The sequence below is a fragment of the Vicugna pacos genome, chromosome 20 (genome assembly GCF_048564905.1).
Source record: "Vicugna pacos chromosome 20, VicPac4, whole genome shotgun sequence".
Classification (NCBI taxonomy): domain Eukaryota; kingdom Metazoa; phylum Chordata; class Mammalia; order Artiodactyla; family Camelidae; genus Vicugna; species Vicugna pacos.
In genome coordinates this window covers 39779560-39807206 of record NC_133006.1, presented here as the reverse complement: position 1 = coordinate 39807206, position 27647 = coordinate 39779560, and the positions used below count along the sequence as shown (strand labels likewise).

The 27647-nt window shown below is 54.4% G+C and overlaps 1 protein-coding gene across 10 annotated transcripts in view; it reads left to right on the top strand.

Annotated features, from left to right (window-relative positions):
- Nucleotides 1-24651, top strand: part of RREB1 (ras responsive element binding protein 1) — a 122523-nt gene extending 97872 nt beyond the window's left edge. For 9 of the 10 annotated variants that reach the window (XM_072945719.1, XM_072945725.1, XM_072945718.1 and 6 more), the window contains exons 9-13: nucleotides 3873-4062; nucleotides 4978-7876; nucleotides 14244-14408; nucleotides 19230-20012; nucleotides 21253-24651. In XM_072945719.1, coding sequence (XP_072801820.1) covers nucleotides 3873-4062; nucleotides 4978-7876; nucleotides 14244-14408; nucleotides 19230-20012; nucleotides 21253-21764 — 4549 coding nt within the window. In that variant the 3' untranslated portion in view covers nucleotides 21765-24651. The remainder of the gene's footprint in view (nucleotides 1-3872; nucleotides 4063-4977; nucleotides 7877-14243; nucleotides 14409-19229; nucleotides 20013-21252) is intronic. The other variant, XM_072945728.1, reaches the window with a different exon arrangement.
- The last annotated feature ends 2996 nt before the right edge of the window (nucleotides 24652-27647 follow it).

Below are 27647 nucleotides of genomic sequence, written 5' to 3'. Positions count from 1 at the left end.
TAAGATTTTATTTAATTTATTTGTGCAGAGGAGAGGTAATTAGGTCTACTTATTTATTTTTGGAGGAAGTACTGGGGGTCGAACCCAGGACCTCCTGCATACTGAGCATGCGCTCTACCACTTGAGCTATACCCTCCCCCTGCAAACTCAGTGTTAAGGATGAGTAAGTTCTCATTGCTGGATTCCAAGACCCTCTCCATTCCCTCATGTAAACCTACACATACGTGATGCCCTCACGCGGAATACTCACTTCACGGCCAGTAGACCCTGCCCTAGTGTCGTAGTCTCAAAAGAGGGGGGTGTTCAGAAAGATCTCTGAGACACAAGAGCAAAATAATAGAACTTTTCTTTGCTCACACTTTAAAATTTTCTGGTTTTCTATTTTATGATAGACCTGGTATATTACATATGCATGCAAATATATGTATGCATAGAAACACGTGAAGATGCATAATCTACACAATTCTCAAACAAACCGACATGGAATACATGCTCAAAAACACTTTAAATAACTATAAGGTGGCGTGCGGCTCAAGAAGCTTGCAGCCCAGTGCTCAGGCCCACCGGCTCACCTCCTGCAGGAGACTCTCAGGCTCCCAGGAGTCAGTATTACCCCTTCCGTACCTGTTGATGTCTGTTATACTTGTAATTATTTGCTATATTTTAATTAAAGTTTAATTAACAAGCCAGTGAAATACTGTTTTGGGGGGTTTTTTTAAGAGTAATCCCTGAAAACTGAATTGGGCAGACTTGTACATAATCCTGATTGGACAGTTTTGTTTGTTTGTTTAAATGCAGGTACTGGGGATACAACCCAGGACTTCGTGCATGCTGAGCACACGCTCTACCGCTGAGCTGTTCTCCCCCTCCTTTTGTTTTTTTTTTTTTTGCTATCAAATTTAGGGTGGGCAAATTTAGGGTGGGCAACTGTGAACAGTTGAGAAACAATCATAAGAACCTAGGATGCTGCTTTAGTTTGCAAAAATCTAAGTTCATGCCAGGCCTTAAAGAATCTAAAAGTAGTGACAGCAGTTTGGATCATCACTTGGTGGAACCAGACTCAAGTGTGAGTCCTTGGCCTTCCATAAGAAGATGGGCCAATCAAGTGTGTAGTGGGTTTTTGTTACTCACAGTAGTTAATGTTCTGTGAAGTCTCCACAAACACAGAATCAGTGGACACTGAACCATCGTTCCTGGGGGAAACAGGGTTAAGCTTCCTATGAGCCTCTGGTCACATTGTCATCAATTGATCCAGACATAACTTTTTATTAAGTGCATTTCTGTTTAAGGACAGTATTTAGTATATGCCGTTGACTCATCCCATCCACAGTGGACACGCAGCCGCCTGCACGGCAGCTCACACCTGAGCTCAGCTCAGCTCACACACGTCTTCTCCGTGAAGCACGTCACAGGCTTCTTGCCCTTAGGGACACCAGACAGCACTTCAGCACCACGCCTGGGCACCAGTTTAAACAGCAGAATCGTAAGAAGCAGCATTAAAACACTAGAGACGTGGCACCATGCAGACGGTGGAAAGGAGGCTCATTGACAGCAGGCGCTGAAACGAGAAGGCAGAGTATCTCCTTGTCCGAGCCCACTGGGAGCGTGCGTGGTGGGGACCGACGCTCCTCCCGCCCTGCTGTGCTGCGAGTCCGGGAACGCTGGGAGCATTGCTTCAGGGTTACAGATACTCGTTATCAAGTGGGCAAATTCACAAACACAGAATCTACAGCTAATGAGGAGCCACTGAATGTTTTAGGTCGAGTGAAATATTGAACGTGTGCGTGACTTTTTTTACGAGGCCCCCCGGTTACCTGACGTTGATTAACGAGCCCTTTTCTGCCAGACAGAGGCAGCCCTGCTGTCTTCCCAGGGCAAGCAAGACCAGGTCTGGACTTCAGTGTAGGGGGACAGTCGGCACTTCCTGGGTCATCGGGATGAAACGAGCTGAAGGATTTGTTGCAGTGTCCCAGCGCTGGTAGAAAGTAATTTTAAACCCTTTGCAAATACTCTACACGAAGTCCGTGTAGTTGGTGCCAACTGTTCATTCGGGAAGAGTGAGCTATCGTGGACGTCAGGTGGCACCAGCCCGAGCGCCCCGGGTGACGTCTCTCTAGCTGCCTTTGCACTTGTCCGGTCTTTCCTGTCCTCTGAGTCTCGTTTCTCAGGGAAGGCACCGACCGGCCTCCAGCTCCCACAGCTCCCTGGACTTCACCTGCTTCCGGCCCAGCCAGGAGAGAGGGGAAGAGGACAGGGTTGGGGAGAGAAAGTCTGAACAATGCCAGGGATTGCCAGGATTGGAGCTGGGAGAGAAGGAAGCTGCTTGGTGCGGGCCGGGGCTGTGAGAACTTGGGGCACCAGTGAGCTTAAGCAGAAGTCCCTCAAAAGGAGTTTGTGTTTTGAGTGGCTCGCGGGAGCCCAGCCGGCTGAATTTAATTGCACGACGACAGGCATCTTGACGGCGAGATGTGGCCACCTCAGCGCTGGGGCCAGGAGGCTGAGGTCGCGGGGCGGCTGCGACGGCCACCGCCCGCTGGGGGGACAGAGCCACACAGATGTGGCACTTGCCTCAGTGCCACACAGATGCCAGCTCAGCTGCTTCACAGGTGATCCCGTTAGCACTTTTATTTCCAGGGAAGAATGTCAAAGAAGAAAAAGCTTCCATTAAGGTGTGTGTGGTGTAAGCCTCATCAGGCTGCTTTGCCCTCTGGGCCCCAGATTCCTTCTCTGTAAAACAGGAATAAGACCCCCTTAAGGGTTTTTGGGGGGGTAAAATGTGTCTGGACATGTGAATCCTTAGGACGATGCTGGGCACGCAGTGCTATCCAGCGGGACTCTGGTGATCCTGGAGTGCCTGGCGCAGTTGAGCCCGTGAGACGGGGCTCATGTGACTGAGGACATTTTATTTACATTTAAATGTAAACAGCCACGTGTGTCTCTCGTGGCTACTGTATTCAGGTCTAAAGGATGTGGATGATCTCATAGTGATACTTGGTTATTAAGACGGTTCTCAGTGAAGACCTAGAAGACAACACTGGTGTGACCCATGGAGGAAATGAGACGTCATTACAGAGTGGACTTTGTTGCGCATCTGCATGGCCCTGAACGGTTAAGATATATGCGGTCGTCTCTGAAGCGAAGCGTGATGCAGTCTTAGACCGCGTTTGTCAGAGTCTTTCTAGGATAGGGAGACGGCTCTGCGGTAGGTGAGGGTGGGAGTAGGACCAGGGCTCACGTTTTGTCTTTGCTTCTTACTGGCTGCGTGACCTCAACCACGTGGCTTAACATTTTTTGAGCCTCAGTGCTTTCATCTGGAAGATGAAGGTCAGGATGCCCACCCCACCTGCCAGGTCGTGGGGTGCCCTTGACTTAGCACGGGCTCAGTACCTGGGGGCTCTGCTTGTTTCTTAGATAATAGTAGGTAATGATACCAGAATTGAAGACACAGTTGCTGTCATGTGCGGCTAACTCAGTTGGAGAATTTATCGTGTTATCCCAGTCACACACCAGGGGTGCTGACGTGATTGCTCTAGCTGCTGTGGAAATTTTGGCTTTTGAATGTTCTTGATAATCAGAATCCACAGAGCCAGGGAGGGGAAAGTTCTCTCCACATGGCGTAAGGTAGGTAAGAGCTGGTGGCCCCAGGTTCCCACCTCGGCCGTCTGCAAAGACCGGATATCCAGAGTCTGGAAGGACATAGGTTTTTTTTTTTTAAAAAGGAAGAGGTTTTTGTTGCTCACTGGCTTCTTGATGTCTTCTCGTCTTTCTACTGCTCAGTCGAGGTGAAGCAGCAGAAAACAGAAAACACAGGCTAACGGACAGGTGGACACTGACCTGGCTGCCTCCTCACGTCCCGCCCTGTCTTCTCGTAGGTGTGACATTTGCTGTGTCACCTTTCGAACACATCGAGGGCTGCTCCGCCACAACGCACTTGTCCACAAGCAGCTTCCCAGGGACGCAGTGGGGAGGCCTTTCATCCAGAACAACCCCTCCATCCCTGCCGGCTTCCACGACCTGGGCTTCACCGACTTCTCCTGCAGGAAGTTTCCTCGAATTTCTCAGGTATCCCAGTCTGCCCATGACCAGCAGCCGTGCTCCGCGCTCCGCGGGGCTGGAGGGACTTCCTCCCCCGGGGCTTCCTCTCCTTAAAATGCTGTCATTTGGGTTTTGTCTCTTTAACAACACCTGTCCCTTGAAATACAGCTTGGCCCTTTCTGTCTCATCGGGTTGTTGAGGTCAGAGGGGTAGGTGGCCTTTTACTTTGTGTTGAATGTCATGTTAACTGGTGTGTGAGTCCTGCTCATCAGTGCGTTTGGGGGGCAATTAGGTTTAAAGAGAATTATTCCCTACCCTGCCCAGCTCTCGCTGAATTGAATTTGTAAGTTTTAAATATCTCCTGAATATCTGTATCACAACCAATTTCCAATGTTGTGGTTTCTACTAAAATATTTTGGGTCGTTAGTAACCTGAACTGTATTTGTTCTTTGCTTATAAAACACCTGCTAAAATTACTTTGGAACTGTTTTTATCAGCAGTGAAATTGTTCCAGTGCAGAAGCCCCAAGCTCAATGACTTATTCCTTGTGGATGTGCCCACAAGCACACGTCCATGTGTGTGCACTCATGTGCCCCCGCCCGTGACGCTCCCTCATGCCCCTCCCCAAGGCAGCGCCCTCCCCCACAGTCACATTCGAAGAGAATTCACCCTACCTCTGTGGTATTACTACTTTGGGGCACCTCAGTGCTTCTCTGCTCAGATTCCCTGAGGCCCGGTGTCGTGCCTCAAGCTGATAGGATTTGAAAGATGCTTTGTTGCTTTCCTTACTCGGTCCCAGAGGTAGCAAGCAGGGGAAGGTCGACGCCCTCCCTGCTGTGGAGAAGGTCCAGGTCCCAGGGCAGCTGTACTTCTGCGTCTCAGCTCATGATCATTTCTAAATGCTGCTCTCTGTTCCCTTGCTTTTGCCCGGCTTCCGTGCAGGCCTGGTGTGAGACGAACCTGCGCAGGTGCATCAGCGAGCAGCACCGTTATGTCTGCGACACGTGTGACAAGGCCTTCCCTATGCTCTCCTCGCTCGCCCTGCACAAGCAGACCCACGGCGCTGCCGACCAGGGACGGGAGAGGCTGCAAGCCAGGGCCCCGCCCGGCGACGCCCTGGACCAGAAGGTCTTCCTGGCCTTGCTGGGCCTGCAGCACACCACCGACGCCAGGCCGGCCCCAGCCGAGGAGCCACTGCCGGATGACAACCAAGCAATACAGCTCCAGACACTCAAGTGTCAGCTACCTCAGGACCCCGGCTGCGCCAGCTTGCTGAGTCTGTCTCCTTTTGAAGCTGCTTCCCTGGGCGGTTCTCTCACCGTCCTCCCGGCCACCAAGGAGAGCATGAAGCATCTGTCCCTGCAGCCCTTCCAGAAGGGCTTCCTCATCCAGCCTGACAGCAGTATTGTGGTCAAGCCCATCTCCGGGGAGTCGGCCATCGAGCTGGCAGACATCCAACAGATCCTGAAGATGGCGGCCTCCGCCCCTCCTCAGATCAGTCTTCCGCCTCTGTCCAAGGCCCCCGCTGCCCCTCTGCAGGCCATCTTCAAACACATGCCCCCCCTGAAGCCAAAGCCCCTGGTCACCCCGCGTACGGTGGTGGCCACCTCCACACCCCCGCCCCTGGTCAACGCGCAGCAGGCCTCGCCGGGCTGCATCAGCCCCAGCCTGCCGCCGCCACCGCTGAAGCTGCTCAAGGGCTCAGTGGAGGCGGCCTCCAACGCCCACCTGCTGCAGTCCAAGTCCGGGGCCGCGCCGAACGCTGCTGCCCCACTCTTCCTGCAGCAGCCGCGTGCCGAGCTGCCAGGCCAGGCCGAGATGAAGACGCAGCTGGAGCAGGACAGCATCATCGAGGCCCTGCTACCCCTGAGCATGGAGGCCAAGGTCAAACAGGAGATCACGGAGGGGGACCTCAAGGCCATCATGACCGGGCCCGGCGGCAAGAAGACGCCCGCCATGCGCAAGGTGCTCTACCCCTGCCGCTTCTGCAACCAGGTGTTTGCCTTCTCGGGGGTGCTGCGCGCGCACGTGCGCTCCCACCTGGGCATCTCGCCCTACCAGTGCAACATCTGCGACTACATCGCCGCCGACAAGGCGGCGCTCATCCGCCACCTGCGCACACACAGTGGCGAGCGACCCTACATCTGCAAGATCTGCCACTACCCCTTCACGGTCAAGGCCAACTGCGAGCGGCACCTGCGCAAGAAGCACCTCAAGGCCACGCGCAAGGACATCGAGAAGAACATCGAGTACGTGACCAGCAGCGCGGCCGAGATGGTGGACGCCTTCTGCTCCCCTGACACGGTGTGCCGGCTCTGCGGCGAGGACCTGAAGCACTACCGTGCGCTCCGCATCCACATGCGCGCGCACTGCGGCCGCGGCCTGGGCGGCTGCCCCAAGGCCCGCAAGCCCTTCGAGTGCAAGGAGTGCAACGCCGCCTTCTCGGCAAAGCGCAACTGCATCCACCACGTCCTCAAGCAGCACCTGCACGTGCCCGAGCGCGACATCGAGAGCTATGTCCTGGCGGCCGATGGCCTGGGCCCCGCCGACGGGTCTGCCGAGGCCCCGGGGAGGGCGGAGGAGGGCGGCGACGCCTTGGGCGAGCGCAAACCCCTGGCCACTTTCCTGGAGCCCCAGAACGGCTTTCTTCACGGAGGCCCCACCCAGCCTCTGCCCCACCACGTCGCGGTCAAGGTGGAACCCGCCAGCAACTTCACAGTGGACTTCAATGAGCCCCTGGACTTTTCCCAGAAGGGCCTGGCCCTGGTCCAGGTGAAGCAGGAGAATGTGGCCTCCTTCCTGAGCCCCTCGGCCTCGGCTCCTTACGACTGCTCCATGGAGCCCATCGACCTGTCCATCCCCAAGAACTTCAGGAGGGGAGACCAGGATGCGGCCACCCCTGGATTAGCCAAGAAGCCTGAGCAGGAACCGGGGAGCAGCGAGCAGACCTCTCCCTGCCCACCAGCCTGCCCCACCCAGCCGGTGACCATGGGGCCCAGCGGAGTCCTGGAAAAGTCTGAGGCCCCTGCAGCAGCCTCAGCAGCCAGCACTCTGGAAGCCCCGGCTCCATCCCTGCAGGGCTCCGTTCAGCTGGCCGTTCCCATCTACTCCTCAGCCCTGGTCAATAGCTCCCCAGTCTTGGGCAACTCCACCCTCATCAGCAGCCCAGCCTTGCTGCGGCCACTGCGCCCCAAGCCCCCACTGCTCTTGCCAAAGCCCCCCATGACAGAAGAGCTGCCCCCGCTGGCCTCCATCGCCCAGATCATCTCATCCGTGTCCTCAGCCCCTACCTTGCTGAAAACCAAGGTGGCAGACCCAGGGCCTGCGAACACTGGCAGTAACACCACCGCTTCCGACAGCATAGGGGCCACCATCCCCAAAGCCACCACCGACACCACCAGCCCAAAAGAATCCAGCGACCCACCCCCGGCTGCCAACAGCCCAGAGGCAGCCTCACCCACCGAGCAGGGACCAGCTGGCTTGTCAAAGAAGAGAGGCCGGAAAAGGGGGACGAGGAGCCGGCCACGTGGCAGTGGTGGGGTGGACCTAGACTCCAGTGGGGAGTTCGCCAGCATCGAGAAGATGCTGGCCACCACGGACACCAACAAGTTCAGTCCTTTTCTGCAGAGCGCAGAGGACGGCGCTCAGGATGAGGTGGCTGCGGCCCCCGCAGACCACAACGGGCCCAGTGATGAGGAGCAGGGCAGCCCGCCGGAAGACAAGCTGCTGCGGGCCAAGCGGAACTCCTACGCCAACTGCCTCCAGAAGATCAGCTGCCCCCACTGCCCGCGGGTCTTCCCCTGGGCCAGCTCCCTGCAGAGGCACATGCTCACACACACTGGTAAGAGGGCCCGCCGCCCTGGGCTGCGCTTCCTCGCGGGGAGGCTGGGGCTCGCCAGCAGGGGTGAGGGGGCGGCAAGGGGTGGGTGGAAAGTGGGGCCCTCTTCCCACATCCCCATTCCTAGCCTCTCTTCTTCTTCAGTCTCAGAAGCAGGGGGCTTGCCTGATGGGGCCAAGAGTTCTCCCCCTGTGCTCTTGTAACCAGAGTGCCCTGTTTCCGTCGCCTGGGCCTCCGAGGGCTGCTGGTGAAGGGAGGTGTTCAACAGGGTGTTTTTAGGTGAAATGGTCTTGGGCCATCAGATGCCTCACCGGGTCTCAAGATTATCTACTTGGTTATGCACAGGAGGCAGCTAGGGAGACAGGGGACTTTGGCAGAAGAATTTGCATCCTCAAAGCAGCTTTTAAAATTCTAAACATTCCATGAAGTTCTTTCCACTGGGAAATACTGCAAATTTTGCAGCTACCTTTCAGTTCACTAAGGCAGTCACATCTTCTCCTGTTCATTGTGAACATCAGTGACAGAATAGTTTTAGAATTTTTTAAAATTTTTGTTTATGCTGAAATTGTCAGCTATTCCAAAGAGACGTGCAAATATAAATACTATTCTAAGTTGCAGGCTTAAGTTGCCAAAAAGATATCCCGAAAGTATTTTTCAAATGTTTTTGTATGTTAATTTTTTAAGAGACATTTAAGATAAGAAGTACACTTTAAATAACTTGATACCAAGTACTTAGTAGTCAAATGACCATACAGTTCTCATCTTAATTCTGAATATTCAAACAGGATTTATGTCTTTGGAGTAAGGACAAACGGGGCGAGACCTTTAACCTTTTGGAGATTACTGTGCAGATATTAATTGATAGGACCTAAAACCAAACAAAGAATTGTATGGTACAGGATTGCCAGATAAAATACAGGATACCAACTAAATTTTGAATTTAAAATAAGCAACAAGTAATTTTCAGTATAAATATTTCCCATGCACTATTTGGGATATAGTGAAGACATATTTGTTATATATCTGAAGTTCAGATTTAACTAGGCCTCCTGTATTTTTTGTTGCTCAATCCAGCAACCCCCAGGTAGCTTGGAGACATAGGATGGTGTGGCCAGGGGGAGATGGTAGCTGGGTGTGAGCCACACTCTCTACCCATATGGAAATGCTTCATTCAGGGTGGACCATCTGTGAAGATTTCAGAAGCCCAAGGAAGGCTGTTTCTATTCTCAAGGTGGAACATTGGGAGGGAGTGGCAGTTGTCCCTGGGAAACGAGGGTGCAGGGGAGACAGGGAGGGTAGGGCCTGCCGCAGGGTCTCTGAGGCTGGCCGCCGTGTGGACATGGCTTTTCTTCCTGGCATGGTGAGGCCTCGAACCCAGGCATCGAATGGTGGCCGGTCAGGAGGGCCTGTCCACAGAGGATTCATTTAACGGAATCCAGAATACCTAGCTTTGTGGAGTATGTGCTGCATTTTCAAGCCATCATTTCCTCACCTTTTTGAGATCATTGAAGCCTGACAAAGTAAAGTAACAATTCTAATGAAGAAAGCAGTTCTCTCTTGCTACCCTTTTTTGGGTAACACTTGTTTGTCGCCTGCAGTCTCTGGAGAAGTGAGTATTCCTCTCACCACTTTGCAGCAAGCAGATGGTCTGGATCTGACAATGAGTGTCCTTGTCCTGCCTCGCCCTGCACGCCCCACTCTCACCGCCTCCTCCGGCTAGGAGCCCTTTGCTCAGAGGGTACCATTTATGCCCAGACGTTCCCTTCCCGGCCAGCAGCCGGTACTTCCTCTCAAGAGCCATGCCTGTGTCTTCGCTGGTGCCTGATAGACGTTCCCACTGGTGAATCCAGTCACTTCCATGGCCTGGCTTTTGAATGCCAAAGTGTCCTCACTGGTTTAAAACTTGGTGATGTCTGAAGTGAGCCGGGAAGATGGGAATTTGTTGAGTACGGGTTGGGTGGGTATAAGTAGAAGTGTGTTTTGCCACCTCTCCCCCTGCAGTCACTGTTCCCTTAGTGGCCGTGTCTGCTTCTGCCCCGTCCCTGACATCCCGTGTTCCCATCGTGGGGGCTGCAGACCTCGTCTCTTGAGGGGAGCATTCAGGGTGGGTAGAGAAATCTTTCAGAGTTAGTCTTGGTGACAGTCCCATGAGGGTGATGTTATCCGCATTTTGCCATGACGAAATCGAGGCTTAGAGAGGCTTAAGTAATTTGCTTACAGGCATTTGGGCATGAGCAGTCATGCTGGAGTTCAGAGCCAGGGTCAAGTTCCCTGCAGCTGCCCCATGGTCTGGCCCCAGGGGTGTGTCTGCTGGGTGCCTCTTCTGCCTCCCTGTGTCCTGACATGTCCCAATGCAGAGGATTGGGAAGTGCTTTGAGATAAGGTCGAACCCAGATGTGGACCAGCATGCCGTTGACCAGAGACCTCATGACCACGGGGTGGTGGTAGCCACACGCCTGGGCCTGGGTGAAGGCTGGCGCCCAGGGGGCTCAGTTAACTTCCTCTGCTGTTCCGATCCCAGCCTCACCTCTGTGAAGCAATAGTATAGAGCACTTGGCCACGTCTGGTGCTGTGTTAGAGGTGAACAGGGCCTGGGAGATGACCCAACCTGCCCCTCCTCCAGCACACGGAGGTCCTCCTCATATACGGCTCTGCTGTGGAATCCCCGAGTGCCTGGCCCCCAGCTCCCTCCTTAGTCCTGAAATCGGACATATAAGAGGACAGAAATTAAACATGAACTCTGGAATGACCCTGAAAAGGACCCATCTTTCCTGTCTTCTCCCCTCGCCCTCCTCCTTCTCTGGTGATGTTAAAATCTAGCTGTGTTCCAGCCAGAAGCTTTGAGCAGTGTACGGGTTTAAATTGCATTGAGGCAAACTGTGGATCTTGAGAGTTAGTTTTCTCCAGCCTCTCGGCCAGTGCATACCATTCTGACATCTACATGTCGTCTCATGGACATGTTTCCAGTGCACCCTGCCTCCCGAACGGGCAGCGTTAAGTAGCCCAGATGTCAAGTGTCCAGCCAGGGGTTTGCTGTTGCTCAGGCAATGGGCATGTGGCTTCAGCCCTTTGTCTGCCTGGCTCAGGTTCTAGGAATCGTGTCTTATGAGGAAGTGGGCATCTGCTAGCATATTTCATGTCCTGGCGTGGTCTGCACACATGGCTGAGTTTCCTCTTCCACTCCTCTGCCAGCCCGTGCCGTCCTGTTGATGGGGGACAGTCGTGTTTCCTTCTCGGCCTCAACAGTGCCACCACCTTTTCAGGAGAAGATGGCTAACTGTTCATTCCTCTTCCCCTCGGGAGCATCCCATGTGTTTTTAGGCCACCGGTGGAAGAGAGAACACCAGGAAACAGTCCATTTCAGCCCCGTCCCCAGCTTCCTCCTCGTGAGCTCGGGAGGTCGGGGCCCTGTGATGGCTGAGGTGCCCTCCAGCTCTGACATTCCTGGTCCCCTTCCTTGCTCACTTTCTCACGGTTGGTTTTACTGCCCCTTTTTGCCAGCCTGGGGCCCTCCCCACCCACCCCTCTCACCCCCTGCTCACAGGCAACAGGCACCGGAGTTGAAATCAGTAAGATGTGCAGACCTGAGCATGGAAAGCACTTCTGACAACAGCTGTGTTGGCTGCTTTTAACTTTCTTAAGTTTCAGCTCTGAACGCGTTTCACCTGGCTGGCTCCGTGCACCTCTGCCGGGTGCAGAAAGGCCGGCAATATGTAAAGAAGGAAGCCTGGACCGCGAGGCTGGTGGGGGCGGCGGGGGCGATGGAGGGAGGCCTGAGGGGGCGCAGTGTGAGCCATCAGACTTAGTTTCATTGTTCGCCCTTCACTCCCTCCTGCCCCGGTGCCTGCCAGACAGCTCTCTTTGTTTCTTGACTGTTTGGTGAGAGTGAAATGACTGGCTGACATGGGGGGCATCGGGGGGAGGATACCATAGGTCTTAGGTGCAAAGGTAACTCCTTGTGGTTACAGGTACGTTTAGAAACACCCTTGCTAAAGCAGTCTTTTGTGGCTGTTACCAAATAAACAAAATCACTGGATACTTTCCACATAGATTACCAGTCAGCAAGGTTGTTTTGAAACCTGTATGATTATAAAATACTAAAAGGGCTCTTGTTTCCCTCGGTCCATGCAGCCTGGAGAACACACTGCTGTTTAGACTGTGTGACTTACGCAGGGAATTGGGAACTTTTAAAGACTCCTGTTAGTTGTCACTTCCGGAATCTTCCTAATTGGATGCAATACCTTCAGGTCATTGAATTGTTTTCTAAATTTAACCTTAACATGAATCTTCATCATCATGGGACATCAGCCTGGCTATTCAAACCAGCTGTAAAAGTGAAGCATTTACCAGTGTGAAAATGACAGAGTAAATCATGTAATAGGAAGAAGCAAGAAGCCACTTGCTTTGTTTGAGATCAGGAACCGAATCACAGTTCGCAGTCACAGCTTCGGACTTGTTTTCCTCTCAGCCTGGTTCTCTTGCTTTCAAACTGGCCTGACTCAGAGAAGCCGTGATGCTGCCTCTGCAGATAAAATGTTGAAGGAAAAGTATTTTCTTCTTCCTTCAAACAGAGCCTGAATAATTACTAAATATTGTGTTCAACTTGTAGCGAAGTGGGGAAATGGGGAAATTTGAAGGAGACACAAAAAACATTAAAATACTTTACAACTAGTCTTCATGCAAAAAGCGCATTTAAAAAAAATGGGCATTTTTATAAATTTAGCAGAAAACACCTAGGAGCTTTGTGAAGCAGTCGGTGGGTTTTCCACTTCATCCTCTGGGTCCCAGGTGGGTGGAGCGCCTTCAGAGTGCATGTGCCGCATTTCCCAGTGTCTGACTCGACCCTTCCCAGGCTCTGACTCCGTGGTCTTTGATGGTTCTAGGCATCTGTGGTCTTAAAAAGCACCATGAGTGATTTGGAACCATTGCCCAGAGCGAGTGGCTGTCCCCTTTCTTGGATTACTGCTGATGCTCAAACTTGGCGGTGTGGGGGTTTGGGCGGGGCCGGGCCGCACGCGGCGCGCTCCGTGTGAACAGCGCCCCCAAGTGGTGCGGCCCTTCCTCTCCTGCGAGCGCTGGGTGCCTGGGCTTGTGCGCCTGCGCTGGTCCTGAGGTCCGTTGATGCTCACCTGAATGCGCACGGAAGGCTGAAGGCCCCCTAGTTGGTGTTCGGAGGCAGCTGTGCTGGTTGGCTTTCCCCATTTCCTGACGTGTGTTTGATTGTAGCAACCCTGGGGTTACGAGACAGAAGTGCTGGCTGCAGCTCTTGAGTCCTGTTTGTTGGCACACAAAACCTTTTCCCTGTAAAATCAGAAACTGGGACTTAGGATGTGGCACTTGGGGAAAACAGAAGAATCAGTGTTGCAGTAAATGATACCCCCCCCCAACCAAAGCCCACATACTCTCTTCCCTGGTCCCCTGCTGCTTTCCTTCTGTCCGGCCTCACTTTCTGCCCTTGCTTTGCCCTCGTGTCCATCCACGCAGACCCGGGACCAGGTGCAGCCTGCAAAAGGAACCCGAATGGAAGGAGAGGAGAGGCCAGCAGCCAAAGCAGATAACTGCGGGCGAGGGACGGGCAGGCTGCCCGTTTGTGGGGTCGGTGGGATCGGAGGCTGCTCGGTGCTGGCTTCCCACATGGGTTGCTGAGTGGAGTTCATGGTCTCTGATAGGTGACTCAGGGACTTGGTCACCTGTCAGCCACCAGCCAGAGTGTAGAGCACTGGGTCAGAGAACCTTTGTGCACTGAGCAGACCTTCCCTGTCTTGACGGCTAGGACCACAGTGACCTTGCACAGAAATCAGGCTGGAGGCATGCTGGGAAGTCAGAACTCAGTGCTTCTGGTCAAGGTGGGAGGGCTAGACACACCAAGGACAGGAAGAGGGCTGGCCCCCGACACTTCCAGGGGCTTCGAGGTTCCCCCGGGGCCCAGGCACCACCCTTCATCCCGTTGGCCTCCCCACATCCGCGGTCCAGGCCAGGCTGGAAGTGGCCGCAGCGTCTCCTCTCTGTGGTAGGGCAGGTGTTTTCCTGCCGGGCTCTGAAGTCCCTTCACTCACTGTTGTTGTGTGAGGTTTTTAATTGTAATACTGTTATTTTACTTTAAACTTATGTATCTTGGTTTCACTGTTAACTTTAAGTACTTTGAAGACAAAGCCTTCATCCCACTCAGGATAAAGGAAGGTGACTATTTGAGTTGTTGATGTTCTCAGTATGTTTTTTTAAACGTGTTTTGTTCACTTTCTTAAAAGAAAAGGGTGGAGGAGGGGGAAACAAATGCCAGTAATCCCTGGAGAACGAATTGAAAGGGACTTTTTCTTCTTAACGTTGCAGTAGAAAGCCAGATAAATATGTATTTTTCTTCCTGCTTCAGGTCAGAAACCCTTCCCTTGTCAAAAGTGCGGTGCCTTCTTTTCCACCAAATCTAACTGTGAACGCCACCAGTTGCGCAAACACGGAGTTCCCGCCTGTTCCCTGAGAAGAAACGGGCTTATCCCCCAGTCAAAAGAGAGTGATGTTGGAGCCCATGATAGCACAGGTAGTGCTTCCAGGTGACGGAGAGGAGGGCCTCCCTTTCTCCGCAGGACCCGAGCCCGTCCCAGCAGGGCGCCTGCAGCAGGTCGGGCGTGGGGGCCTCGGCCGCCCCGGCCGCTTCTCCCAGCTGCTAGGGAAGACGTGCCCCCCAGCTGACGCCGGCGGTGCCGCTGGCCTCTGGAGGCGGGCTGTGTGGGTAGGAACACGTGTAACAGGGATGTGGAACCTCTCGGGGTTGTTTCCTGAAACCCCAGCCTCCGCCACATCCTACAGAGCAGGGATGGGCTCGCTCAGACGTCAGAGTTTTGCAGGAACTAGTGATGCCCAGGCCTCCACAGGGAGGGGCAGGCGGGGCGGGGTGTTTCTCTTTTCAATAACTCTCTTCCCAGTAAAAAAAGAAAAAAACTTTGTCTTGTTTGAAAAAGCACTCTGCATGTCCTTTCTTTAATCACATCTCTGCTTGACCTGAATCCGGGCATTATTCTCCTGTGCTGCCACGTGCTTCCTTCCTCCGGCCCGTACAGAGCAATTAACGGCTGCCCCGTGCGTCTCCTGCCACCTTTCTTCCCCTCACAGCTTCTCTGTTTACTCATGTCCCTCTTCATACATTCCATCTTCTCCAGCTGCTGGGGTTTTGGGCCCTCCCCACCCCCAAAACAAAGAATCAAACAGACCGGCTACTGCGGGTTACGCAGACACATGGCTGGTTGGCCACTGCGGAATGACTGTTGCAGGAATGGGTTCAGTTCGACACATCTTGAAAGCTTGACGTTTCCCTGTTGCTTGAAGCTGAGGAGATTGCCCCCCACCCCACCCCAAGAGTGTTTTTCTAGGGCTGTAATTGTGGCCTGTGTTCTTTCCTCAGCCTTGGGTGGGGTGGGGTGCTGTGTTGTCTGGGGGCCCCCTCTCCTGCACTGGGAGTCAGTGTGGACTCGAGGGTCAGGCTTTAACCCCAGCCCCCTTGTCCTTATCTCAGTCCCAGGGGAAGAGGGTGCAGTGAATGCGCAGCATTTCCAGGAAGAGGACTTGGCCCGGCGCCCTCCTCTCCTTACCCCCACCCCCCACTGAGCCTGCTGTCCCCAGCCCTTGAACTGCCAGGCCCTGGGTTCCCATCACACCCTCTTGAGGTATAAAAGCATAGGCGAGTTTGCCACCTCCCGCCTGCAGCTTCCATGTCCACGTAACTCGCCAGGATCTTAGAGTAGAGAAAGGTCCAGGTGCCCACGGAGTCGTCTTGCCATGACTTGTCGCTGGGTGACCTGCGATTGAACCCCGGGAAGCCAGCCACCAGGCCAGCAGAGCACACCTTTGCTGCAGACGACCCCTCAGTGTCTGAGCCAGTGGCACGTCACCGTCTTCCCGGCCCATTTTCTCATGGCCCAGCTTAAGAAAGTGGCTGTGATTCCACCCACCATGGTGCCGAAGGAGGGGAAGCAGCTGAGGATTGAGGGAGTCAGGGGAAGGGGGGTGGCCCTTGATTTCCCGCGCTCGCAGACAAGCCTTAAAGTGAGACCACCCCGTGGCAGGTGCTCACTTGGAGTCCAGCACCTTGATGGTCCAGAGGAGTGAGCATGCCCCGCCCCCGGGCTCCTGCTGATGCCGGAGGGCAGCCAGAGAAGCCCTTGGACATGAAGCTCAAGGGGACTCATGTCTTAGCTTCGAGGCGGCACCACCTCTTCATGGTGGGTGGGTTTGTTTTTTTAAATTGCAGTTAGGAGTTTTGTTTTTCCGAGTCCCGTCAGCATCCTTCGTGCCCCTATCCTGCCCAGAGGTTGTGCATGTTGGCTTTGAGGGGCAAAGCCTCTGGAAAAGACAGATCAGTAAGAGCTGAAACGTGAAACCAGCAAAGAGAAAATACAGGTTTGGTTTAATTGTGGTCACCATGCATGGTAAGAAAGACTGAGATGCAAGCCGGGAAGGAGGAGGGGCAGGGAGGCGGAGTTCAGTGATTTCAAGGAGAGGTTTTAAAGCCAGGTGAGCGTGATGGAGGGAGGGAAGATCTCTCTCTGGCTCCCTCCCATGAAGTTAAAAGTGAGGCTTTGGAGGAGGACCATAAAGACACAAAGGCAGGAAGTAACCGGGGCGGCTCTTGAGGTCTTTCTAGGTTGCATTTTCTTAAAAATGCCTGAATGTGTTTTGTAATGTCGGTCTGACTTTTTCAATCACGTAGGGTCTCACAAAAATGAACCCTCGATTTTTTTTCCCCCAAAGGAATGATAAAAATGCTCTGATGGGGGCAGTTTTAGCTGATAGGGGCATGTTGATCATTCAAAGTTAAACTAAAACTTTGATTCACTCTCCTGTGGGCAGAGGTGCCCTGGCCCCCTTTGCCCCTGGGGGATGCTCCTGGTTCCTCCTCCTGTAGGAGCCTTCATGCTTGTGGGCACCTACATGTGACTTTTCAAACCAGTATAAACGTGGTCATTTAAAAGCTGTCCCTCAAACTGTCCCCCTGCCGGAGTGGACTCAGTGCAGGAAATGCCGCCCCAGGTGACGTGGAGACGGAGCCGCGTCCTCGGCAGCTGAGCCTCTGCCCAGTCAGACGGGTGCTGAGGCCGACGGTGGCTGACGGCATACTACTCAGCTGAGTAACACGGAGTTGCCAGGAAGCAGCTGAGCTGAAGGGAAGTGCACTTTCCCATAGGAGGCGCTTGGGCTTCTTATCTTCTAGGACCTTCAGATTCCGTCCACTTCCTCTAGCAATTTTCTTAGATTAGCGTCACAAATGAGGGACTGGCTGATGGGGACAGAAAACCCACACATTTTAAAAGTAGCAGTGCTTACCCAAGGCACCGGCTCAGCTGCCTGTGTTTGGAAGGGCGGGTGCCTGAGGAGGGCAGGATCAAGACAGGACTTGGCATTATGAGTTGGACGTTGGTGAGACAAGAGGTGAAGTCTGTTGTTCCCAGGAAGTGCCAAGAACTTGGACTCCTTCTGCCTGCTAAATACGCCCCCTCGTGGACATTTGGTAAGAGCGCACCGACAAGTCCCCTCTGTTCAGAGGCAGAGTTGGCTCTTCATTGCCTTTAGGGTGAACTCTCCATTATCGACAGCAAGGACGGGCCCTGGAGTGAGAATGATCTGATCTTAGTATATGTACTTGGATTTGGTTTCAGAATTCACTATGAATTTTTTTCAAAGTTTGCCATCTTCAATATATTACACTGCAGGTAAAATTTTAAGTAGCCCATATTCTTTGGTGAAAAAATTTAATAAATAAAGCAGCCTAGAATATACTGGGACAAGCAGAAAGTAATCAGAGATCAGCCCTTTTTTTGTTTTGTTTTCGGGTTTTGGTTTTTGTTTTAATGTAACTACCCACGAGTCAACAAATAAGAATCTGAGCATTCTGTATTTTTTATTGTGGAACTTACACCACAATCCATTTACTAGGTGCTCTCTATTTGAATGATTCAAGAAAACGAGCATCTAGTTTTCTCCTTGGAATGTGGCCTAGACGTTGGTGTGCATATCTCAGGAATCATCTTCTTTAATTAAGCTTTTGGATAATTGTCAAAAAAATCATATATTGTCAGAAATTTTATATCCACACCGCAAACTGTTTCCCTCTGAAATCTTTTACTCAAACAGTGGCCGCCAAAGAGTAGTCAGAATAATGCCAGTGAAGTGTGGTTCAGTAGGATTGCTGTGTAGACAGTCGGAGTTAAGCCGAGAGCCCCAGGCAGTGTGACTGTGGCGGGACTGGTACAGCCCTTTCACCCCCAGCCTGGGGCCACCTTGATGGCAAGTCATGAAGCATGTTTCTCAGAAAGAGCCGTGGACATGGGTCGGCGCGGTGGTGAGGGTCCAGGTTAGACGTGTGAACCTGTGGTCAGAGACCTGGCGAACCGAGGGAGGTGCATATCCTGTGTGTGCTGTGAAATAATGAATTTTGTCAGCCTGATGCTGCAGCAATACATTGGCCACTGCACCTGTAGTTAAATAGTGGGCGCAGCAAAGCTCTTAAAATCGTTAGGACCTTGTTCAACCTGAATGGGGAGGAGATGGTGCTTTGGATAAATACTGTCATCTCTGTGGTGTCGATAACGTCACCACAGTGCCAGCCCTTAAGAAGGCCGTTAAAAACCAGTGGACTGTCCACAGCTGGTTTTGCGGTGGAGAGTGGATAAGTAGGAACAAATTGAGAGATAGGAAATGTTTCTGCTCCCTCCATGGGGTCCTGACAGCAGCCGGGGGCCTGCAGGTGTGCATACAGGTGTGCATGAATCTCCTGTTACCTGGGACTTCTTACCTGGAAACCAGCGTGTGTACGATACACACAGAATATCTGCTCTGGGCCACTTCCTGTGAGCGGCTCCCCGGAGTTGGGGGGTGGTCCTGTGTATGTTGCATGTGTATTCCACCTCTTTGCACTGGACAATAACTTCTGCGGCTCAGCTTCCTCAACCTCCCTCGTGCTGCGAGTCTCTGGAATGCACCAGCTGTCCTCTCTCGCCATCCCTTCTGTCTGGCGGACCTGAGCCGCTCGCCCCTTCCTGGGGGCCCGGAGCATCCCTGTGTGTGGCCGTGGAGGGGCCCGCACGGCTGGCAGGCAGTGGGAAGGCAGCAGTTGCAGGCGCAGCCGCCCTGTGACGCCAGCCCGTGTGTGTATGTAGGCTCCTTTTGCCTTTTCAAAGTCAACCCCAGATTCATCTTGGCGCTTGAGGGGTGTGAGGGGTGACGAGGACTTGGGGTGGGAGAAGTCCTTGCTGGGATCGGGAGACAGGCCCCGGGGTGGGTCCCGCCGAGCGCCGCGGCAGAGCCCGCGGAAGGGGCGTGTCTGGCGGCCGAGGTCTCAGCCGCCGCCGTGTGCTTGCCCCCGCAGACAGCCAGTCCGACGTGGAGGCCTCGGGCGCCGGAGGCGAAGTGCTAGACCTCACGTCTCGGGAGAGAGAGCAGCCGACCCCCGAGGGAGCCACGGAGCCCAGCCAGGCCCCGGAAGAGCTCCCGGCAGAGGAGGTGACGGGGGCCGCGGCGCACGGGGAGGAGAGGGCGGCCGAGCCGGGCCCGGAGCCCGAGGAGGAGCGCGCGGAGGCGGAGGAGCGGGACGAGGACGCGGACGGCCCCGAGGAGGACGCGGTCAGCAACAAGAGCCTGGACCTCAACCTGGCCAGCAAGCTGATGGGCTTCAAGCTGGCCGGGGGCGAGGCGGGGGGCGGCGCGGGCCCGGCGCCGCACGACCTGAAGCACTCCTGCCACGTCTGCGGCAAGAGCTTCAAGTTCCTCGGGACTCTCAGCCGCCACCGGAAGGCGCACGGCCGCGGGGAGCCCGGGGACGACAGCGCGCTGCCCCAGGAGGCCGAGGGGCCGCCGCCCGCCACGTGCCCGACCCCCGAGCCCCTAGGGACCCAGGCCCCCGCCCAGGGGGAGGCCCCGTCCGAAGCCACAGAGAAGCGGAGCGAGGAGGCGGAGGGCCCCTCGGACGGGGACGGGGAGGCCTCCGCCGAGAAGAAGTCCCCCGAGAAGAGTGACGATGACAAGAAGCCAAAGACAGACTCCCCCCGGAGCGCAGCCAGCAAGGCGGACAAGAGGAAGAAGGTGTGCAGCGTGTGCAGCAAGCGGTTCTGGTCCCTGCAGGACCTGACCCGGCACATGAGGTCGCACACAGGTGAGGCCGCCAGCGGCGGGGTCGCTTCCCCGTGGCGGGGGAGGGAGGGCCCGGAGAACTGAACAGCCAGCACCTGCCGCAGGGCCCGGGAAGTAAGTCCTGACAGGTGTCCTCTTAGTGCTTGAAGCGCACCGGCTGGCACGGTGGGCAGTGGAGTGTTTTCAAACAAATTTTAAGCAGCCCATCAGCCCTCTGAGCCTTAGCCTTCCTGTGTCCAGACTGGGGATGGTAGCTACCCTGTCTCATAGCAGCATCCGTAAGAATGTAGGTGCTGGGCATTTGGGGCCTGGGGGTGGGGGGCTGGGGGCGTGGCCCTGGGAGCAGGCTCTGCGGGGCTCCGGCCCATGGCCCTGTGGGGAGGACACCTGAGTTTTCTCCTCAGCTGATGGGTGTTGGGTTAGCAGAGCAGCAAGGAGCTTGTCCCTCCTTGGCTTTGCAGCAGCCAGGCTGACAAGTGAACCGGATGGTCACCCAGCTGCCCATGGCCACACCCTTGTTCCTCCTGGAACCCACCATCAACAGGATGGAGGCTCCAAACCCCAGAGCAGGGCGGTTGTTCAGTAGAGAGAAGATCTGGACGTACTCGTGACACCAGAAGACACAAGCATTTCTTCTCCCACCAAACAAAGCACACGCATGTGTCTTGGTCTCCTCCCTCCCCTCCCTGGGCTGCGGCGCACACATCCCCCCACACACCCTCAGCCCTGTGCTGGGACTCGGAGACTCTGGTGTTTGGCTCCTGGCAGAGAGGCTCCTGGGCTCCAGGCAGGTGGTGCTCTCAGCTGCTCTCGGTGTGTGTGAGCAAGAGGGCAGCCCCAGCCGGTCCAAGTCAGAACACAAGTGTCTCTCTGCAGCTTGGTCTTGGGAGGGGCCGCTGCCCTGCAGAGCCTTGGCAGTGGTGCCCGTGCCCGCCTGGGGAGGGCCACCGCCACTGTCCTTCCCCAGGGTTCTCTCGGGCCTGTCTGGGTGCCCCTGAGGTTCGGCTTCCGGGACTCCGGTTCCTGGATCTGTGTGAGAAGCCAGGTTCAAGGGACAAGGAGGCAGATCCGTGCCGGCCCCTGCCCTCCTCCTTCCCCATTTTGCCAGTTCAGACAAATCAGGCTTCCTGGGAGTGAGGGGAGGCCCGGCCTGGCCCAGCCCCTGCCACCCTTCCCCTTGGTCTTCACTGGCTCCTGTGCTAAGCAGGGTGGTCAGTGCTGGTGGCCTTCCTAACAGACATGAATCTCTCCTCATCCTCCAGGAGAGAGGCCGTACAAATGTCAGACCTGCGAGCGTACCTTCACCTTGAAGCACAGCCTGGTTCGCCACCAGCGAGTCCACCAGAAAGCCCGGCGCGCCGAACAGCCCGGGAAGGACAGCGACAGGGAGGAGCGGGGCGAGGAGGACAGCGGGAGCGAGTCCACCCACAGCGGCAACAACCCCCCGTCAGAGAGCGAGGCGGACTCGGCCCTGCTCGTCAGCAATCGCATGTCTGTCACCCGGAGCCGGAAGGAGAGTCTGGCCGCCAAGGATGCCAGCCGCAGGGAGGAGAGGGCGGCGGGTCGGACAGCGGGTGCCGGCCAGAGCGAGGCCGGCAGGAGTGCTCCCAGGGCTGCTCCCATGGGCAGCTCCAAGGAGCAGGCATCTCAGGGTGACCCTGACCGGGAGAGCCCAGCGGCCCTCGGGCAGGACCTGCCGGAGCTGCCCAGCAAGCGGCCCGCCCCCCCCATCCTCGCCACTGCCGACAGCGCCTCGCTTCTGGGCATGGAATGACAGCCCGCCCTGCCCCCAGCGCACAGACGAAAGCCAGCGGAGCAGAGTGTCCTGAACCGATATTTCACGAGGGGTCTTCAGTGCTTCAGCCGCCAGGGGAGAGAACGGAGGTCGTGGGGGAGCAGGGCGGGCTGCCTCGCTCAGTGCCATAGCCTTACGGACCCGTGCAGAGGCGCAGCACGGACCATTCGAGTGCCTTAACTACTTACAGTCCTTTGGTGTCGTCTTGGGTGTTGTGTTTTCCCCAAATGACTTTTTAAAAAACAAAGCAAATGTTTTAATGAATTATCTGGAGAGGACCTTTTCATTTAAGCATTAACGTTACCTTCTGTCTTGGTGTGTGTGAGCTTGTTCTTGCAAATCTGTGATAGTAACGTTTGTTCTGTGAGCTGGAAGCAGAAGGAAAAAAATGCCCTTGGATACCCACGGCCAATAACTGGAAGAAAGCGATGTGAATTTCATGTAAATTCCCGGAGGAAATGTGGATAAGATGCTGATTTCTCAAATAGACTTCTTTTCTGTTTGCTACATGGTGGAGCTGTAATTTGGTCCTCGGTATACTGCAGGATGTGGTTGATGAAGGTTTCCAATTTGGTTCAGGCCAAAACCAGGAAAGATTCTAGCTTCGACCTCATGCATGTTTCCACTCTCTCAGCGTTAGATGTGTTATTACTGTTCCAGTTTCAAGACATCTGTTCCTAACTTACAGAGAAGAGTTACCCTGGCAACTGAACCGACGGAAAACATGCATAGATGTCATGTATCTGCCCCCCTTCCCCCCCTTTCGGTATATGTATTAATATTATTATTATTATTATTATTTGTAGTTCATCAGTTTGCTGGTCTCTGCAGTCAGCAGAAACAAATGGACAATATTTGTCCTGGGAGACCTGGGATGGCCCCAGGTCCCCACATGAGCGTCTGCCCGCAGCCCTCCTCGGCTCCATCGGGCGATAGCTCTTCTACTGTACTTACGAGAAGCCTTTCTTCCGCAACTGCAGAGCCCAGCAGGGGCCGTGCGGTCCCCCCACCCACCCGTGGGGCGGAGGGGCAGCCCGGGGAGGGGAGGCGAGGGTGCGAGCCGGGGCTTCTGGGGAAGCCAGGCAGAAGACCTGTCACTTGCTGGTCTTCCTGCCAAACCCAGCCCAGGCCTCACCCGCCTGTGCTCCTGTCCTTTGCAGAGCAAGGAAATACTACTACTGGTAATAAAACTGCACATGCGAGATTGAAGAAGAAAAACAGATGTATATTTACCTTCCTGTGATTCGGGGTTGGTGCTTGAAGATAAACACGTTTCTAGTTTCTGAAATCGCCTGAACCCCTGGGTGCACAGAGGCAGGATTTTCTTTCATGAGCAGTGTATGCAGGCAATAGACCCCCCTCACTGTAGCCGCCAGCAGTGAGAAGAGACATGTCCTACTGTAGCTGGGCTGTGCTCAGCGTCCTGTCCTTCAGCCAGACCTCTGGGCTGCCCGAGCCGTCGTGTGGCGGGGCCTCCCGTGCTGCTGCGCCACACAGACCCTCGCTGCCCCTTGAGGGCTCTGCCCTTGACTGGCCCTCCTGGGACCCTCGCCTCTTCTGGTCCCCAGTGCCCCTCCTGCCCTTCCATGTGTGCCCACCACAGAGACCCCCCTTTCTCTCCACTTCCTCCCCAGTTCCTGGTGGCCAAAATCCAACTGCCCAGACTTCAAAGGAAGATATATATTCTTGACATAATGAAAAAGTGATATCTTTGCATGTGAAAGGAAAAAGGTTGAGGTATATATGACTTTTAACTGTATTAGGGATGTGTGACCCAGTTTCAAAACAAGGTTTTCTTTACTCTAGGTGAACACACGTCAGAACCAACGAGCCCCCCGTATCACTTGAGACCAGGCTTGGTCCGCTCAGTTAAAACCAGCTCACGCATCCCTCACTTCTTTACGGCGGCCGTCGCCATTGTTTTCGTTGTTAATTATTATTTGGGGTTTCTTGTGTTTTGTTTTCCTTTGCAGCTCTCCACACTAAAACTTGGAACGTTGTGGGGAGAAGCCGTGACTTAACTCTACGCTGGGGTGAGATGTAGCAGGAACCAGCCCCCGCAGCACGGCCGGGGCTGCCGCTCGCAATAATCACTATTGATTTAAAGCTTTATCTAGCCCTCATCTGTACCCTCGTAGTCGATAAGGTCTTGCCACGTTTTATTAGTGAGGTTGAGAGATGTATCATTTGTTTGTTCTGTCCCCTCCCCCAATATTAAACTGTGAAATTTGTGATTTGTTTAAACTCTGGGTGAATCATAGCTTAGTTTGCATGTCCAGCTAATTTGTTTCTATACATTTTGTTTGATTCTCTTTCTCCTCTCAGGGCTTTTACAAAAAATATATATGTATGGATCTTCTGAAAAGTTTTTTGAGGTGCAAGTTTCTCTTTTGTTTTTCTCTTTGATTTATGGACACGATGCTGAGATTCAATCACTACATGAAACTCCCGGCTGTGAAAACAAAACAAAAAACCCAAAGGGCTGGTTTTTTTTTCCCACCAGCCCCCGGGGAAGCTACGTGACAGTCGGATGCTGGTTTCAGAAAGATTCACCGTTCTTTCCACCCTCTGTTCCTCTCTTTCCTCCAGAAGGAAGTTGATCCTAGAGATTTCAGCCCATGCATTAAACAGGAAACAATAATAAATGTGTAGAATTCATATTTTTCTAAAGGGAACTTAAAAACTGCTGCTACATGTTATGTACAAGACTGGTTTATGCCACATGAACAGAGAATCACACGTTCGGTTTCGGTACTTTCGTTCCTCTTTGTATTCAGTTGTATAGTACTTCCAAATTCAAAATGAGAAGAAAACCTATTCTGTATCAAACCATCTAAGCAATAAATGTTATATTTTAAAAACGGCAGGTTGCTGGTCACATGGCCGTCCTCTGATTTGCTGTAGTGCTATCAGCTTGTCTCACCACCCGCCTCCCCAGGCCACAAGAGGGTCATCGGGGGCCACTGGGGGGGTCCTCAGACCTGCTCGGCATCTGCTCGGCACTGGCTCAGCACCCATGGTCCCCACGAGAGCTGTCACCCAGGCGGCCTTCCCAAAGCCACCCCATGACCTCGTCCTGGCTCACCCAGGATAGTCTGCCAGGGCCTGGAGTGGCGATGGCAGCAACTGGGTCCTTGTTCACAACAGCTGACGGCAGGGGTGTGTGTTCTGGGCAGCAACTCCCAGGAGTCCTCTAAGCCCGTTACATGGGACGCAGTTGCCCCCGGGTGGAGAACTCCTGTAGCTCTGAATCCGCTAGTGCAGGCAGGGGCGGGGCCTGGACAGCACTGGGAGCCAGGGACTGGGGGACGGAGCAGGTGGAACCCACGCTTAGAGGATCTGCTGGAGGAAAGCAGTGAATGGCAAAGTCCCGAATCCCCTAAGACGGGAGTGGTTCTCAAAGCAGCTCTGAAGGAAGCTGGGTTCAGGGGAAGCTGATTGTAGGCAATGCTTAACATGCGTTGACCGTGTTACGTTACGAGCACCAGGGCCCAGCAAGACAAGAGAGTTAAGTGCTCTGGTCCTTAAGGCCTTCAGGCTCCTCTGTAGGGGCCCCCTTGCAACTGCCCCTCACCCCCCACACACAGATCCAGCCCCAGGAGACTGGCTGTGATGAGATCCAATGGGGAGTCCTGAGTTGCATTAACAGAACAACCGAATAGCTCGGAAATGGTTATAAACAGGCAGCTCACAGGAGACCAGCCTTTGATCTCTCCAATCGTAGCGGGGTAAGGTGGCTCCTGGCCACTGAAGAGCCACATTTGCAGTTCCTCCCCTACCCTGTGGATGAGGCGTTCCTGGCTGGGAACTTGGACTGTTTGTGGCAGCTCCTATGGAATAGGAGAGAAAAAACACGGGGTGCAGACCCCAGGAAATTCCCCTCTACCCACTGGACGCCTGCGTGTATCCAGCACAACCCCTGGGTCTGGGCAACGTTGGGAAAAGCATATAGGAGGTGAGAAGGTGGAATTTATCAGGAGTAAGGCTGTTACTTAAGAGATGAAGTACTTCTGCACTGTCACCTCCTGTGCTTGGGGCTGTCAGCTGGCTGGGGCCCCCTCCCTTTATTGTAAATCAACTGGACTTCAATTTTAAAAAAGGAAGGGGATAATTCGAGGAATCTTTTAAGCATTTGCAAAAAAAAATGAGAACACTGAATAAGAAAATTATGTATTTTTTAGCGTGTATGGAAGAAAGAAAGAAATAACCAGTTTTTCCCTCTTTAAGGAAAAAAAAAAAAGAATGACGTGTTTATTAGGTAAATGAGTCGGCTTGGGTTTTCTACTGTGCCTTCAAAGAATCCCAGGCAAGCCCAGGTGACCCAAGAGAACCAAGGACCATCTTGGCTGAAGCCCTGCTTCTCCCGTTAGGAACCCCTTCTCGATTTCACTTCCCTGTTAGAAGATGGGGAAGAGGAAAGACGTGAGTTTAAAAATCAGTTTTGCTTTTGCAGCTGTCAACATGGATCAGGCCTTGCACCGAATGGAGTTTTGGGGGCGTTTTGCCTGTTTCCTCCCAGGACCCAGGACCCAGGACCCAGGCCCCCTGACTGTGCATTTATTCAACAAAGTGTATCCAGGGCCACCGCTGTGCTTGGCCCTGTCCTTGGCACCGAGCACATGGTGGGGAACAAGACGGAAGTTTCCCTGTGGGATGTAGGTTTTAACGACGGGTGACAGGAAACAGACCAGACCAGGAAGATGCCGAGTCAGTAAGTCCGAGGGAAAGGTAGCCACGAGGGGGCGGGGCATGGTGGCCTGAGAGATCAGGACACAAGCACTCAGAAAGTCACCCAGGCAGGCAGACCCAGAGTGGAGGAGAAGGCCCCCGGGGGCCACCTGGCCCCTGCAGGAGCCACCGAGGAGGGAGTGGAAGCAGCAGGGAGGGGCTGGGATGACAGCAGACGGGCCGTGGGGGCACGTATGGACAGGGGGATGACAGGACAAGGGCGGCTGCAGCGAAACCCCCAAGAGGCAGTCACAGGGGTGCAGGCAAGGGATGGCAGTGGCTAGGAGCAGGGATGGGGACAGGTGTTGAGAAGGGGTTGGATTTAGACTCTTTTCAAGTGGCACCAACAGGATTGAAGGACACATCAGAGAGGTCAAAGTTCAGAGGTCAGCCCTGACTCCGGAGGTCCGGAATTAACTTTTAAAAGAGGGGGCTTCACTCCCTTAAAAGTAACTTTGAGCGTATGTCGCCAAGGAAAAGGAAAATAGTTCTTGATCCTTCGGTCCCCACCCCAACATGCGCCCCATTTCTCGGACGTGCCTGCTGACAGCCCTGTAACCCGGCGCCCGTGAGACTTTCTGGGGAGGGTCCCAAAGGAACAGCAGCACCCCCTCCCCCGCGTGCTCCAGTGCTGTCCTGCCCACCTGTCCTGGGAGGGTCGGGCTGCGGTTGGTCGCCGTTGGCCCAGCCATTCCCTGTGAACGTGAGTGAGGACCAAGGGGCACCCCAGACCAAGGGGAGGGGAAGCCTGAGGGTTTCCAGCTCCTGACTGCAGCCCCTGGCTCTGGCTGAGCAAGGCGAGTTTGAGGGGCTGAGTGGACGTTAATCCAAAAGGCCCGGCCCTCGATCTCTGACCGCCATTCCCCAGTGGGGAATCAGCACGGGCTCACAGATGACCGAACGCGTCCATCACCTGTTTGCGCCGACCAGCCCCCAGGTTTGGCCCTCGCTGGAGGAGCCGTCAGACGGTGGGGCTGGGCTTGCCCTTGACTTGCTTGACTCCAAATTCAGTGCTCCTGACGGCAAGGCGCCCATCAGCCCCTGTGCTTTGAGGGTTTATGTCGGGGCACGGCTTGTGGGCTGTCCCATTGTCGCTGTCTCCCCTTCCCCAGGAGCAGCACGAAGGAGTGCTGA